The sequence below is a fragment of the Hyla sarda genome, chromosome 6 (assembly GCF_029499605.1).
Source record: "Hyla sarda isolate aHylSar1 chromosome 6, aHylSar1.hap1, whole genome shotgun sequence".
In the NCBI taxonomy this organism is placed as follows: domain Eukaryota; kingdom Metazoa; phylum Chordata; class Amphibia; order Anura; family Hylidae; genus Hyla; species Hyla sarda.
In genome coordinates, this window is record NC_079194.1 from 267,242,939 (window position 1) to 267,259,232 (window position 16,294).

Here is a 16,294-nt window from a genome sequence, read left to right on the forward strand (position 1 = left end):
CATGCAAATGCCTGGGGGCGTCCTGAGTACTACCCCCCCCCCCCCCAAACCAATTAAGACCGGCCATTTGTGGCAATTCCGGTCTGATCGGGTCTCTGACCCTATCGCCCGGAAAATAGGGATGATTGGAGTGGTCAGTGACAGCACCAATCATCCTAAGGGATAGTAATGACTACTGACCAATGGCAGTTAAAGAGGGAGGAGGGGGGGGGGTTTGCAGGGAGTGTTGCCATGGAACCCCCCCCCCTTGCTCTGCCTGGCCTGCACCTGGATGTCGGGCAGAGCGGGGGGAGAAAATGGCGGCGGGGACCAGCGATCATCGGTGGCATCAGCGGAGGTAGGGAGGCGACGGCGCGGAGCAGCAATGAAGGTAGCAGTAAAGCGATCTTTACTGCTGCCATCTAGGGGTTGCCAAACTGCAACTCCCAGCATGTTGTAGTTTTGCAACATTTGTAGGGCCACAGTTTGGAGACCACTATACAGTGGTGCCCAAACGGTGGCCCTCCAGATGTTGCAAAACTACAACTCTCAGCATGCCCAGACATGCTGGGAGTTGTAGTTCTGTAACATCTGTCCTTTCAGATGTTGCAGTACTACAACTCCAGCATGCTGGGAGTTGTAGTTTTGCAACATCTGGAAGAGCATAGTTTGGAGACCACTATACAGTGGTCTCTAAGCTATAGACCTCCAGATGTTGCAAAACTACAACTCCCAGCATGCCAAAACAGCTGTCTGGGCATGCTGGGACTTGTTTTGCAACATCTGGAGGGTCACAGTTTGGAGATCACTGTATAGTGGTCTCAAACTGTAGCCCTCTAGATGTTGCTAAGTAACTCACCGGCTTCTGTAGGATACAGGGAGTCAGCCGCATGACATTGCCGCCCGCCGATCTCCACCGTCTATCGTCTCCTCCGCCGCGTTGGATGGGTAAGTGGACTTCATCCCCGCTCCTCTGTTGTTTCCCCGTTCTGCTCCGCCTATTGTGGGTGGGCAGAACGGGGAAAACTAATGTCCCCGATCTGCTATTGGTCATCGCGTCTATACGACCAATAGCAGGGATAGGAGGAGTGGCACCCCGCCACCTCACTCCTATCTCTTCAGGGGATCGTAAGTGTCTTAGACAACCCCGATCCCCCTGATTTTTCTGGGTCACCATAGACCCGTATGACCTGGAATTGAGCAAATCGCAGGTGTGAATTAACCTGCGATTTGCTGCAATTGCAAACATGGGTCTGATGACCCACTTGGGAGTTTACACGGGATGCCTGCTGAATGATTTCAGCAGGCATCCCGGTCCGATCTTCGCCCGGTGTCATGAAGTATGAGTATGTCGTGGGTCCTTAAGGGGTTAAATGGGCACTGTCAGATACTAAAAATTTTCTAATGAAAGCAATTGCAAAACCTATTGGTTTTTGCATGCTTTACAACATATCAAGTTTATGTATTTCATACTGAAAAAGCCAGTTAAACACCCCCCCCCCCCCCTCCTGCTTAAACACATACTAGTCGAGCTGTGTCCATGTGTCATCACTAGAGATGAGCGAACCTACAGTAAATTCGATTCGTCACAAACTTCTCGGTTCGGCAGTTGATGACTTATCCTGCATAAATTAGTTCAGCTTTCAGGTGCTCTGGTGGGCTGTAAAAGGTGGATACAGTCCTAGGAGACTCTTTCCTAGGAATGTATCCACCTTTTCCAGAGCACCTGAAAGCTGAAGTAATTTATGCAGGATATGTCATCAACTGCCGAGAAGTTTGTGACGAATCGAATTTACTGCAAGTTTGCTCGTGTCTAGCCATCACCTATGTCATGGACACACTTCCTTGATTGACAGTTGTGAGCGCAGGGCTCACAGCTGGAGGAAAAAAATCCACTGTCCGCTTGTGTTCCGCTACAGTCTGAGGACAAGCTGGGAGTTGTAGTTTTTTTAATGCTAGGGGAGATGTGAGCAGACAGCATACTGACGGAGGGGGCGGAGACCTGCACAGTGAGGCCACACCCTCTCCCTTTGAGAGTAATTCTGACTAGTGAGCTAAATTACCGAAAAAGTATAATAAAGGTGCTAGACACATAAAAATTTGATGTACATGGTCAGGATTAGGTACTGAATGATATATTTAAAAACATTTTTTTTTGTTGGATCTGACGGGTACGCTTTAAGTACCAGGGCATACCTGTATGCCCTTGGTCCCTAAGTGGTTAAATATCTTTACCCTTCCAGTACTTATCAGCTGCTGTATGCTCCACAGGAAGTAATTTTCTTTTTAAATTTATTTTCTGTCTGACCACAGTGCTCTCTGCTGACACCTCTGTCTATGGAACTGTCCAGAGAAGCATAGGCTTGCTATGGGGATTTACTCATGCTCTTGACAGTTCCTGAGACAGACAAAGGTGTTAGCAGAGAGCACTGTGGTCAAACAGAAAAGACATTTAAAAAAAAAAAATTCCTCTAGCATACAGCAGCTAAGTACTGGAAGGGTTAAGATTTTTAAATGAGTAATTTACAAATCTAAAAAAAAGAAAAAGATAATGGAAACCATCACCTTGAGACTAATATCAGATAAACTGATACATGATGAATTTGTACATGAGGAACTGTTCTTCCAATTAATGATTAGAGATGAGCGAACTTACAGTAAATTTGATTCGTCAAGAAATTCTCGGCTCGGCAGTTGATGACTTATCCTGCATGAATTAGTTCAGCTTTCAGGTGCTCCGGTGGGCTGGAAAAGGTGGATACAGTCCTGGGAGACTCTTTCCTAGGACTGTATCCACCTTTTCCAGCCCACCGGAGCACCTCATAGCTGAACTAATTTATGCAGGATGACTGTCATGGTGCCTGGCATGGTTCTCGCGCCGGGCTCTCCTCCTCCTCCTCCTCCTCACTCCCCGTGGCTCAGGGCGGCGGGATCGGCGTCCTCCCCGTTTGCTGGGGGCGGCGTCGCCGGGCCGCGTGGTATGCAAAGGGGCGGAGCTAAAACTTGCAAGCGGGTCAATACACCGGCTTCCCTATAGACGGGGGACTCATCTAAGGGCCCGGCTCCCCGCGACCACAGGGCTGCGGGTATGCCAAGGGGGAAGTCTCCGGTGCAATTCCCCTCCTCCACTTATCACACCCGAGGTTTCCCTGCCGGACGCAGGGTCCCCACGGACCACGTTTAATGGTAGCTGACGGTTCACGTAGCGGCCATGCCATGCAGCCGCTCACAACGTTGTGCCATACAGTCACTCATAACAGTTGATAATGCACAGTCGCTCACAGAATTTTATTTCGTACAGTCACTCGGCATTCATACCTGGCAGTCACCTAGCATTTATACCGTCCAGTCACTCATAGCTTTCACTCCGTGCAGTCATTACATGTTACCATACAGTATACACGCATATATTTTCGTTCAGTATACACTTACATTTACTACACGGTATACACACTTGCATTTACCATATAGCATACACACTTGCATTTCCATACAGTATACACGCTGGTATTTTCCATACAGTATACACGCTTGTATTTTCCATACAGTATACACGCTGGTATTTTCCATACAGTATGCACGCTGGTATTTTCCATGCAGTATACACGTTTGTATTTTCCGTACAGTATACACGCTGGTATTTTCCATTTAGTATACACGTTTGTATTTTCCATACAGTATACACGCTGGTATTTTCCATACAGTATACACGTTTGTATTTTCCATACAGTATACACGCTGGTATTTTCCATACAGTATACACGTTTGTATTTTCCATACAGTATACACGCTTGCATTTTTCCATACAGTACACACGCTGGCATTTTCCATACAGTATACATGTTTGTTTTTTCCATACAACATGCACGCTTATATTTCCTTACAGTATACATGCTTATATTTCCATACAGTATACACGCTTGTATTGACCATACAGTATACACGCTTGTATTGTCCTTACAGTACATGCTTGTATTTTCATACAATAGAACACGCTTGTATTTTCATACAATAGAACATGCTTGTATTTTGTTCAATAGAATACGCTTGTATTTTCGTACAATAGAACACACGTGTATTTTCATACAGTAGGACACGCTTGGGTTTTCATACAAGGACACGCCCGCATTGCCATACAGTATGACACGCTTGTATTTTCAAGAACACGCTTGGATTTTCATACAGGGTACACGCTTGGATTTGCATACAGTGTGTACGCTGTGTGTCCTACAGTGTAAGTGCTTTTATCATCCAGGTAGAATGCACACTTGTCTTGCGTACAGTATAGATGCTTGTATTTGCATACAGTATACACTCTCGTTTTCTCTAGAACATGTGATGGTATTTGCATACAAATATGCGATTGTACATTCACACAGTATACGCGCTTGTAAGGTAGGCACGCTTGCATTTTCCATATAGATTACACGCTTGGGTTTCTTACAATGTACACACTCGTGTTTCTCATGCAATATTTACACTGGTGTTTCATACGGTACACATGACTGTAATTCGTACAGTATGAACGCTTACTCTTTCACACAGTGTACATGCTCGTATTTCCAGTACAGTATACATGCTCGTATTTCCAGTACAGTATACACGCTAGTATTTCCAGTACAGTGTTCTCGTATTTCCAGAACAGTATACACGCTCGTATTTCCAGTATAATATGCATTCTAGTATTTTCAGGTCAGGATACACGTTCGTATTTCCAGTACAGTAGACACGCTCACTTTTCTATATAATATACGTTCGTATTTTCTTTATACAGTATACACGATTGTATTTTCCGATGGTATTGTCTGAACGGTATGCATGATTGCACTTTCCATAAAGTATACGCGATGGTATCTTCGGTACAGCAGGCACGATTGCATTTTCCGTACAGTATACATGATTGCTTTTTTCCGTACAGTATACATGATTGCTTTTTTCCGTACAGTATACATGATTGCACTTTCCATACAGTATATGCAATTGTATCTTCTGTACAGCAGGCACGGTTGCATTTTCCGTTCAGTATACATGGTTGCATTTTCAGTACAGTATACATGATGGCATTTTCCGGACAGTGTACATGATGGCATTTTCCGTACAGTATACACGATCGCATTTTCCGTACAGTATACACGATGGCATTTTCATAACGATATACACGATGGCATTTCCATTCTGTAGCCACGCTGGTGGTTGCCAATCGGTGTGCATGCCGGTGGTTGTTGTGGGTGCATGCCGGCGGTTGTTGTGGGTGCGCGCACTGGGGTCTACTGTACGGCAGGCATGCCGGTGTTTTCTGTACGGTGTGCCTGCCTGTGGTTGGCATACGGGGTGCGCGCGGGTGTTTTACCATTCGGTGTGTGTGCTGGTAATTAGCACACAGTATACATACTTGTATGTTCCATTCAGTTACACGCTCAGTTTCCATTAGGGATAACACGATTATGGTTTAGATGGTGTGACTCTCAGGTTTCCGATGGCTTAAAACGTTGATGTTGCATTACGAGATTTCATTCATATTTCCATATGCCATGGCATACTATTGTTCACCATAGGGTACAACACGCTCATGTCACATACGTGGCATACGCATAGGTTTCCACACGTTATCATACGCTTAGGTGTCTATACGGCATAACACGTGGTGTTCCATACGATTAATGCGATCAAATTCCATATAGCTTACACATACCCGTAGGCCTTCCATACGGTATTACACGCTTACCGGGCTATAGTATAACTGGATCATGTTTTCTCACCGTGGTAAGCATAGGTGTCTATGATAATTGGGTTAGACATGTCTTACTGAGTGCATTTTCACCATTTTGGGTCATGTCCCGTTTACAGGTTGTGGATATTCTAAACCTGCCTGCCACGTCTGCAGGGGAATACATCATTTGGGTTATTGTTTCAGACACGTTTTCCTGAGCAATAGCAGCAGCACACATGGAGGAGTATATACCTGATATGCCTGATTCATTCTCAGGTGGGATATACTACTTGGTTATTGTTGCTGACACGTTTTCAGAGCAATAACATCACCACACATAGGCAGCTGTATACCTGTTATGCCTGTCATGTCCTCAGGTTGGGATGCACTGTATAGTCGTATGTTCTGACACGTTTCCAGGATACGACTGCCATACCGGTATTAAAGTGATCATTTACGGGTGTACTGAGTCTGGTTGCTATAATATGGGTATGTATACCTTATGTAATTTCGCTTACTATCATAGCATTTACTACGGCACATGCGTCACGTAAGTTCGGGCATTCTACGTATAAGTTACTACTTGCATGACGCGATGCTTATCTGCCCTTTTGTTTCGGGTACCCAGTAAAGGTCTCCGTACACGTACGTTATTTTAAGCAGGTTACTTAGTCCTGATTCTACGTTCATGAATAGGTCAGGTTACGTTAACATACCACCGTTATAGGTTCTACGTCAAGCTATCTTACTTTGCATACAGTAGTCATACGCTTACGTCATTGTTGCGGGTATGACACTACGTGCTAGGCATAGTGCTTACTTTCATGGTAACCACAGTGCACGGATCTTACACGTGATGGTCATTTGCATCAGGCACATAGGCGCATTATCAACCATTTTGAATCGGGTTACGTTTACAGGTTACGGATATTCTCACACTGCCTGCCACGTCTGCAGGGGAATACATCATTTGGGCTATTGTTTCGGGCACGTTTTCCCGAGCAGTAGCAGCAGGACACATAGAGGAGTATATACCTGATATGCCTGACACATCCTCAGGTGGGATATACTACTTGGTTATTGTCGCTGACACATTTTCAGAGCAGTAACGGCACTACACATAGGCAGCTGTATACCCGTCATGCCTGTCACGTTCTCAGGTGGGATGCACTGCATAGTGGTATGTTCTGACTCGTTTGCAGCATACGACTGTTATACCGGTATTAAGTGATCATTTACAGGTGACCTGTGCACACATGTTAACATGGCTCAGTTAGTTGTTTTCTCCCATAGTTATGGTCGTTGATTTAGGGAATAGTTCATGGTATCGGCAGTATATATCTGTAATGTTCTGTGTCTCATGACACTTGGGTATTTTTTTAGGGCTCCCTACGGTTGTCAGGTTTTGGCCATAATCCTGGAAACTACATACTAGGTTCACGGATAGTGGGTCATGTGGTACAGTAGGATAGGGAGCGGGTTGGTCAGTCCATTCAGCAAGTTCAGGTGGCGAATATGCACATGGTGTCTAGATGGTAGCTAGGGCTTCTGGTGAGGTAGGTGTCATCATAGGGATGTCCGCAGTAATATCGGATATTCGCTGAGGGGGTTGGGAACATGGCCTGAAGGCTGGGTCGGCAGCTCAGGCTCTGGTATCACAAGGGCATATTATACCACTCCCCTAGGCATGCTGTTTTTTGCCCACTTAAGGTGTACCCCCCGACGGCGGCATGGGCACACCTCTGCCGCAGTTTAGATAAGGTAGGTTATGTCCGGTATTCTTGTTACAGGATAGGAAATAGGGTTATAGTTATCATGGTATGTTAGGTTAGGTAGGCGTACGTTCCATACGCACTGAAAGGCCCTGACCATAAGTGAAAGTTTGAATGACAACCTGGGTTTATGGGAGGGGCCTGGGTGGTATAAATACCAGCACGTGCAGGTTCAGGTGCACGTTGGACGTCACGCTGTCCCACCCATCAGCCCTCCCTCTTTTTTCAGGTCTTCCTTCAGCCTCATTCAGGGTATGCCCACTTAAGGTGTACCCCCCGACGGCGGCATGGGCACACCTCTGCCGCAGATTAGATAAGGTAGGTTATGTCTAGTGTTGAGCGGCATAGGCCATATTCGAATTCGCGAATATTCGCGAATATATGGACGAATATTCGTCATATATTCGCGAATATTCGCATAGTCGTTATATTCTCGTTTTATTTTCGCATATGCGAATATTCGCGTATGCGAAAATTAGCATATGTGAATATTAGCAAATACAAAATTAGCATACGCGCAAATTCGCATATGCGAAAATTAGCATATGCGAATTTTCTCATATGCGAATTTTCGCACGCCAGTCTCACACAGTAGTATTAGAGCCTTCTTTACACCACACGAGCTGGAAGCAGAGAGGGATGATCACTGTGATGTGTACTGTGAAGAAAAAAAAAAAAGAAAAAAAAAAAAAACGAATATTCGTAATTACGAATATATAGCGCTATATTCGCGAAATTCGCGAATATGCGATATTCGCGAATAATATTCGAATTGCGAATATTCGCGAGCAACACTAGTTATGTCCGGTATTCTTGTTACAGGATAGGAAATAGGGTTATAGTTATCATGGTATGTTAGGTTAGGTAGGCGTACGTTCCATACGCACTGAAAGGCCCTGACCATAAATGAATGTATACTCAATGTCCCATATATAGATGATATTCAAATCATATCAAAGTTGTTCAAAATTACAGCCGGCCTCCATGTATGTCTGGGACTTGTTGCACAGTACGTCTGAGACTTGGTGCGCTGTAATGGGCGCTGGTGTGTGCTCCCGCGGCTGGTCCGTAAAGGGTCATTTTATTCAGTACCCTGAAACACATCTAGAAGTGAATTACCGCATCTATACTTGGGATCCTATTCTACATGACTACAAAGATTGACATCGATCCCTAATCCAGCTGCTTGGTCCCATCTTTCTTCCATCCCTATCCACTTCTACCAGCCTTTTCCACCTGGCTGACGTTGGACGCCGAGACTCTCTCCACGAGGTTGCATTATCCTCTCAGCTGTATTCTCCATCTCCGTGAACAGCGGCTTTCCATCCGGTCTGTGGCGGGAAGACCACCCGCGGGAGTGCACGCCAGTACATATTACAGCGTACCAAGTTCTCCATCAGCTGTATTTTCCATCTCCGTGAGCAGCGGTTTTACACCCGGTCTGTGGTGAGCGGTCCAGCTGCGGGAGCACACGCCAGCACCCATTACAGCGCACCAAGTCTCAGACGTACAGCACAACATGTCTCGGACATACATGGAGGCTGGCTGTAATTTTGAACAACTTTGATACTTTGAATATTATCAGCTGGTAAATATATACTTTTGACACTGTTGTCTATATATGGGACATTGGGGGACATGTATCAAAGATTTTACCCCTGTTTTGTGTGTATTTTTTTGCGCAAAATTTTGCGCAAGCCCTTTATTTTGTGCATTTTTTTGCGCACGTTTTGGTAGAGCATATCCTCCAGATGTGGCTGAATCAGGGTACCTTGGAGTGACATCTATAGTACACATTGATTTATTACCTGCGTTCTTTTCCTTTGCACCAAAAATTTTGATGCAAGTGCGTCTTTTTCCCCATAAATATAAGCCAACTTTAACTGCACGTAGCAATCCTTTCTATTTCTGAAGGAAAGTTCTACTAAGGAACCACCAGAATGTTTTTACTTTCCTATCTCAATTCCTCATTTGGTTTGCTTTATCTTTTTACTCCTTGGTTATTCCAAAGCACTTTTAAAATAATTTGCATATAGAATATTTGTTTACAGTTCAGTTATTCATTAGATCACTTGGATATTGGTATTGTTATTTTATGATCCAACAATTTAATACATTTACATAGGAAATGTTTGATAGCTTACTTATCATTGAACAAGATCCGTCACATTAAAACAGCTTTGTAATTCACTTAACACTGTAGATCATTCTCCTTTTATTTTTACAATTTAATGCTTTCCGTTATACTTTTCCCCAGCGCCCGGTAAGATGGTGGCTAGCACTGATAGCCAGCCATCTTACCATGTGACCACGGGGGGTTTCATCCCCCCCCCCTCCCCCCCAGCGATCGCTGCTATCAGCTAGTCAAATCTGACTAGCTGATAGCAGCGTTTCGCTATCAGAATACTTAGCAGCGCGGTATGTGAGTCCGGATCACGGGGATCGGGACACACACCGCTCTGCTAAGTGTTCCTTACCCGTCCCCTGGCGTCACTTACCCGGCCATGCGGTGTCCTGAGCAGTCCCAGTGCGAGCGGCGTCCTCCAGGCGGTCCCGGGGGTGGTGCGTCCCCGCGGTGAGTTTGCAGCAGCAGGGCGGCATCTTCATTGGCAGCAGTGAGATCGCCGTAAAGAGATCTCACTGCTGCCTCTGGGAGTTTCAAAACTGCAACTCCCAGCATGCCCAGACAGCCTTTGGCTTTCTGGGCATGCTGGGAGTTGTAGTTTTGCAACATCTGGAGGGCCACAGTTTGGAGACCACTGTATAATGGTCTCCAATCTGTGCTCTTCCAGATGTTCCAAAATTACAAATCTCAGCATGCCCACTCTGTCGAGGCATGCTGGGAGTTGTAGTTCTGTAACATCTGGAAGACCACAGATTGAAGACCATTATACAGTGGTCTACGAACTGTGGACCTCCAGCTGTTGCAAAATTACAACTCCCAGCATGCCCAGACTGCCCAAGCATGCTGGGAGTTGTAGTTCGTCAACATCTGACCCTTCAGATATTGCCGAAATACAACTTCCAGCATGTCTGGCCATGCTGGGAATTATAGTTTTTCAAGTGTTTTGCAACCAGTGTGCCTTCAGCTGTTGCATAACTACAACCCTCAGCATGCACGGACTGCCAAAGGGCATGCTGGGAGTTGTAGCAGTATGCCTCCAGCTGTTGCATAACTACAAGTTCCAGCATGTCCTTCTGCTGTCACTGCATGCTGAGATTTGAAGTTTTTGCAACAGCTGAAGGCACACTGGTTGCGAAACACTGAGTCTGTTTCCGTGTTTCGCAACCAGTGTGCCTCCAGCTGTTGCAAAACTACAACTCCCAGCATGCACGGACAGCCAAAGGGCATGCTCGGAGTTGTAGTTTTGCAACAGCTGGATGTTTCCCCCCCCCCTCCCCCCAATGTGAATGGACAGGGTACACTCACATAGGCGGAGGTTTACAGGGAGTGCTGCAAGATTGAGATGCAGCAAACTCGCTGTGAACCCCCGCCCGTGTGACTGTACCCTAAAAACACTACACTACACTACACTTAAATAAAATAAGTAAAAAACACTATATATACACATACCGCTACACAGTTCCCCTCCCCTCCCCAATAAATATGAACAATGTCTGGTACGGCACTGTTTCCAAAATGGAGCCTCCAGCTGTTGCAAACTCCCAGTATTGCCTGACAGCCATTGACTGTCCAGGCATGTTGGGAGTTTTGCAACAGCTGGAGGCACCCTGTTTTGGAAACACTGGCATAGAATACCCCTATGTCCACCCCTATGCAAAACCCTAATTTAGGCCTCAAATGTGCATGGCGCTCTCTCACTTTGGAGCCCTGTCGTATTTCAAGGCAACATTTTAGGGTCACATATGGGGTATCGCAGTACTCGGGAGAAATTGCCTTACAGATTTTGGGGGGCTTTTTCTCCTTTTACCCATTATGAAAAAGAACAGTTGGAGTCTACACCAGTATGTTAGTGTATAAAAATAAAATTATTTACACTGACATGCAGGTGTTGCCGCATACTTTACATTTTCACAAGAGGTAAATGGGAAAAAAGATCCCCATTTTTTGGGACACAATTTAGCCAGAGTACGGAGATACCACATATGTGGGCGCAAAGTGCTCTGCGGGCGCACAACAAGGCCCATAAGGTAGAGTGCACCATGTACATTTGAGGTGATTTGCACAGGGGTGTCACAGATGTTAAATGAAGAATAAGGACATTGGTATAATTGATGTGTTATAATTGGGTGCAAAAAGTGGTATTATTGTGAGATTAAAACTCTACATAATGAAGAAAAAAAATTCTAAAACTAATAACGAGGACACACTTACTGTTTAGGTGCAGATATGCTGCAGACAAAGCTCCTACTAAATAGAGCTGGGGGTAAATTTATGCTCTGAAGAGAATTCAAAATTTAAACGCAATTCAAGAAAGTAGCTGCACAAGAATTATAAATTTAACGCAGCTGCGCCAAATTTAGACAACAAGGCAGAGGGGTAAAAAACTTCTATTATACACTGGAAATGATACATGTCCCCCATTGAGTATACAATCATTGATATTCATCATAATTGCCGACTGTGATTATTTCCGGACTAATAGATGCCAGATTAGCGGACTTTCTGATATCCCTATAGAGCGGTATTATTGCTTTATATTATATTTTAAACAGCTATTTGCCTCCACACAAGCGCCGTGTGTAAGTTTTTTTTTATTTTTATAGAATTTTCATTTAAATTTATTTTGCTATATGTTTTAATAAATCTATTCTGTTATCATAATTAATTTGAAGCACGGTTCCTCATTTTTGTACAAATTCATCATGTATCAGTTTATCTGATATTAGTCTCGAGTAAAGATGAGCGAATTTACAGTAAATTTGATTCGTCACAAACTTCTCGGCTCGGCAGTTGATGACTTATCCTGCGTAAATTAGTTCAGCCTTCAGGTGCTCCGGTGGGCTGGAAAAGGTGGATACATTCCTAGGAAAGAGTCTCCTAGGAATGTATCCACCTTTTCCAGCCCACCGGAGCACCGGAAAGCTGAACTAATTTATGCAGGAAAAGTCATCAACTGCCGAGCCGAGAAGTTCGTGACGAATCGAATTTACTGTAAGTTCGCTCATCTCTAGTCACGAACTTCTCGGCTCGGCAGTTGATGACTTTTCCTGCATAAATTAGTTCAGCCTTCAGGTACATTTTTGTACAAATTCATCATGTATCAGTTTATCTGATATTAGTCTCGATATTAGTCTCGAGCAGGAAAAGTCATCAACTGCCGAGCCCTTCTCGGCTCGGCAGTTGATGACTTTTCCTACATAAATTAGTTCAGCTTTCAGGTGCTCCGGTGGGCTGGAAAAGGTGGATACAGTCCTAGGAGACTCTTTCCTAGGACTGTATCCACCTTTTCCAGCCCCCCGGAGCACCTGAAGGCTGAACTAATTTACGCAGGATATGTCATCAACTGCCGAGCCGAGAAGTTCGTGACGAATCAAATTTACTGTAAATTCGCTCATCTCTAGTCTCGAGGTGATGGTTTCCATTATCTTTTTTTAAATCTTTATTGTACTTTTTTTGGTGTAAGTACTATACCATATACATAGGCGTGCGCACAGGGTGTGCCCAGGCACACCCTAATCACCGCGGCCGCGGAGCAAAAGGGGCAGCTGCCCCGGGCCCTGTAATTCCTGGGGGCCCAAAAGCAGCTCGCCCCTTTTGCCCCATGGGCCCTGATAAAGGCTGGCGGGCCAGGCGTCAGGGCGGGGCGGGTTTGCGCCGCACGCTACCTTTTTATGTTCGCCGCCGTCGTCACTCATCCCCAGGCAGCCAGTACCGCAATGGCTGTCTGGGAGATGGTCACGTGACGTGACGTGCGACGTCACGGGCGGCATCATAGAGAGGAGCGGAGCAGAGAGAGTCTCCCGCTCCTCTCAGTCCCCACACGGCCGCTTCCAGGATCCAGGCCGCATTAGGGGACCCACCGCCGGATATGTGAATAGAGTATGTATAATGTGTGTGTGTTGGGGGGTATTTATTATATAGTGTGTGTGTGTGGGGTGGGGGGGATTTATTATATAGTGTGGGGGGGATTTATTATATAATGTGAGGGGGGATTTATTATATAGTGTGGGGGGGATTTATTATATAATGTGAGGGGGGATTTATTATATAGTGTGTGTGTGTGTGTGTGGGGTGGGGGGGATTTATTATATAGTGTGGGGGTGGGGGGATTTATTATATAATGTGAGGGGGGATTTATTATATAGTGTGGGGGTGGGGGTGGATTTATTATCTAATGTGAGGGGGGATTTATTATATCATATGAGGGGGGATTTATTATATAGTGTGGGGGTGGGGGGGATTTATTATATAATGTGAGGGGGGATTTATTATATAGTGTGGGGGGGATTTATTATATAATGTGAGGGGGGATTTATTATATAGTGTGTGTGTGGGGGGGGGGGATTTATTATATAATGTGAGGGGGGATTTATTATATAGTGTGGGGGGGATTTATTATATAATGTGAGGGGGGATTTATTATATAGTGTGTGTGTGTGTGTGGGGTGGGGGGGATTTATTAAATAGTGTGGGGGTGGGGGGGATTTATTATATAATGTGAGGGGGGATTTATTATATAGTGTGGGGGTGGGGGATTTATTATATAATGTGAGGGGGGATTTATTATATAGTGTGGGGGTGGGGGTGGATTTATTATATAATGTGAGGGGGGATTTATTATATAGTGTGGGGGGATTTATTATATCATATGAGGGGGGATTTATTATATAGTGTGGGGGTGGGGGGGATTTATTATATAATGTGAGGGGGGATTTATTATATAGTGTGGGGGGGATTTATTATATAATGTGAGGGGGGATTTATTATATAGTGTGTGTGTGGGGGGGGGGGGTGGGGGGGATTTATTATATAATGTGAGGGGGGATTTATTATATAGTGTGGGGGGGATTTATTATATAATGTGAGGGGGGATTTATTATATAGTGTGTGTGTGTGTGGGGGTGGGGGGGATTTATTATATAATGTGAGGGGGGATTTATTATATAGTGTGGGGGGGATTTATTATATAATGTGAGGGGGGATTTATTATATAGTGTGGGGGGGATTTATTATATAATGTGAGGGGGGATTTATTATATAGTGTGGGGGGATTTATTATATAATGTGAGGGGGGATTTATTATATAGTGTGTGTGTGTGTTTGTGGGGTGGGGGGGATTTATTATATAATGTGAGGGGGGATTTATTATATAGTGTGGGGGGGATTTATTATATAATGTGAGGGGGGATTTATTATATAGTGTGGGGGTGGGGGGATTTATTATATAATGTGAGGGGGGATTTATTATATAATGTGAGAAGCGAGGAAATTATGCATGTGAGGGGAGGATAATAATGATCATTATAATCCTCCCCTCACATATATGTAACATCTCCCCCTCACATATATAATCTGATAATCCCCTCTTCACATTGATAATCCCCTCACATATAATCTGAGTATGATATTATATATATATATATATGTGAAGGGATTATCAATGTGAGGAGGGGATTATCAGATTATACATGTGAAGAGGGGATGTTACATATATGTGAGGGGAGGATTATAATAATCATTATTATCCTCCCCTCACATGCATAATCTGATAATCCCCTCCCCCGTGCGTATCCTGTACTGATCCTGAGTTATATCCTGTATTATACTCCAGAGCTGTACTCACTATTCTGCTGGTGAGGTCACTGTGTACATACATTACGTTACTTATCCTGTACTGATCCTGAGTTATATCCTGTATTATACTCCTGAGCAGTACTCACTATTCTGCTGGTGGGGTCACTGTGTACATACATTACATTACTTATCCTGTACTGATCCTGAGTTATATCCTGTATTATACTCCAGAGCTGCACTCACTATTCTGCTGGTGAGGTCACTGTGTACATACATTACATTACTTATCCTGTACTGATCCTGAGTTATATCCTGTATTATACTCCAGAGCTGTGCTCACTATTCTGCTGGTGAGGTCACTGTGTACATACATTACATTACTGATCCTGTACTGATCCCGAGTGTGTGTGGGATGGGGGACCGGGGGGACCAAAAAAAATTGCTTGCCCAGGGTCCAATCAAAATTAAAGACGGCCCTGTCCATTATACATACACTGTACAGCAATCATATCTCCATTATGCTTACACTGTACAGCAATCATACATCCATTATACATACACTGTACAGCAATCATACATCCATTATACATACACTGTACAGCAATCATACATCCATTATACATACACTGTACAGCAATCATACCACCATTATACATACACTGTACAGCAAGCATACCGCCATTATACATACACTGTACAGCAAGCATACATCCATTATACATACACTGTACAGCAATCATACCACCATTATACATACACTGTACAGCAATCATACTTCCATTATACATACACTGTACAGCAAGCATACAACCATTATACATACACTGTACAGCAATCATACATCCATTATACATACACTGTAAAGCAATCATACATCCATTATACATACACTGTACAGCAAGCATACCACCATTATACATACACTGTACAGCAAGCATACCACCATTATACATACACTGTACAGCAAGCATACCTCCATTATACATACACTGTACAGCAAGCATACCACCATTATACATACACTGTACAGCAATCATACCTCCATTATACATACACTGTACAGCAATCATACTTCCATTATACATACACTGTACAGCAAGCATACCACCATTATACATACACTGTACAGCAAGC

At 44.2% G+C, this 16,294-nt stretch overlaps 1 protein-coding gene across 4 annotated transcripts in view; it reads left to right on the forward strand.

Annotated features, from left to right (window-relative positions):
* Window positions 1-227: 227 nt before the first annotated feature.
* Window positions 228-16,294, forward strand: part of OTUB1 (OTU deubiquitinase, ubiquitin aldehyde binding 1) — a 69,005-nt gene continuing 52,938 nt past the window's right edge. For 2 of the 4 annotated variants that reach the window (XM_056527231.1, XM_056527233.1), the window contains exons 1-2: window positions 267-337; window positions 851-927. In XM_056527231.1, coding sequence (XP_056383206.1) covers window positions 297-337; window positions 851-927 — 118 coding nt within the window. In that variant the 5' untranslated portion in view covers window positions 267-296. Of the gene's footprint in view, window positions 338-850; window positions 928-16,294 lie in introns of all 4 variants that reach the window. The other 2 variants (XM_056527234.1, XM_056527237.1) reach the window with 2 other exon arrangements.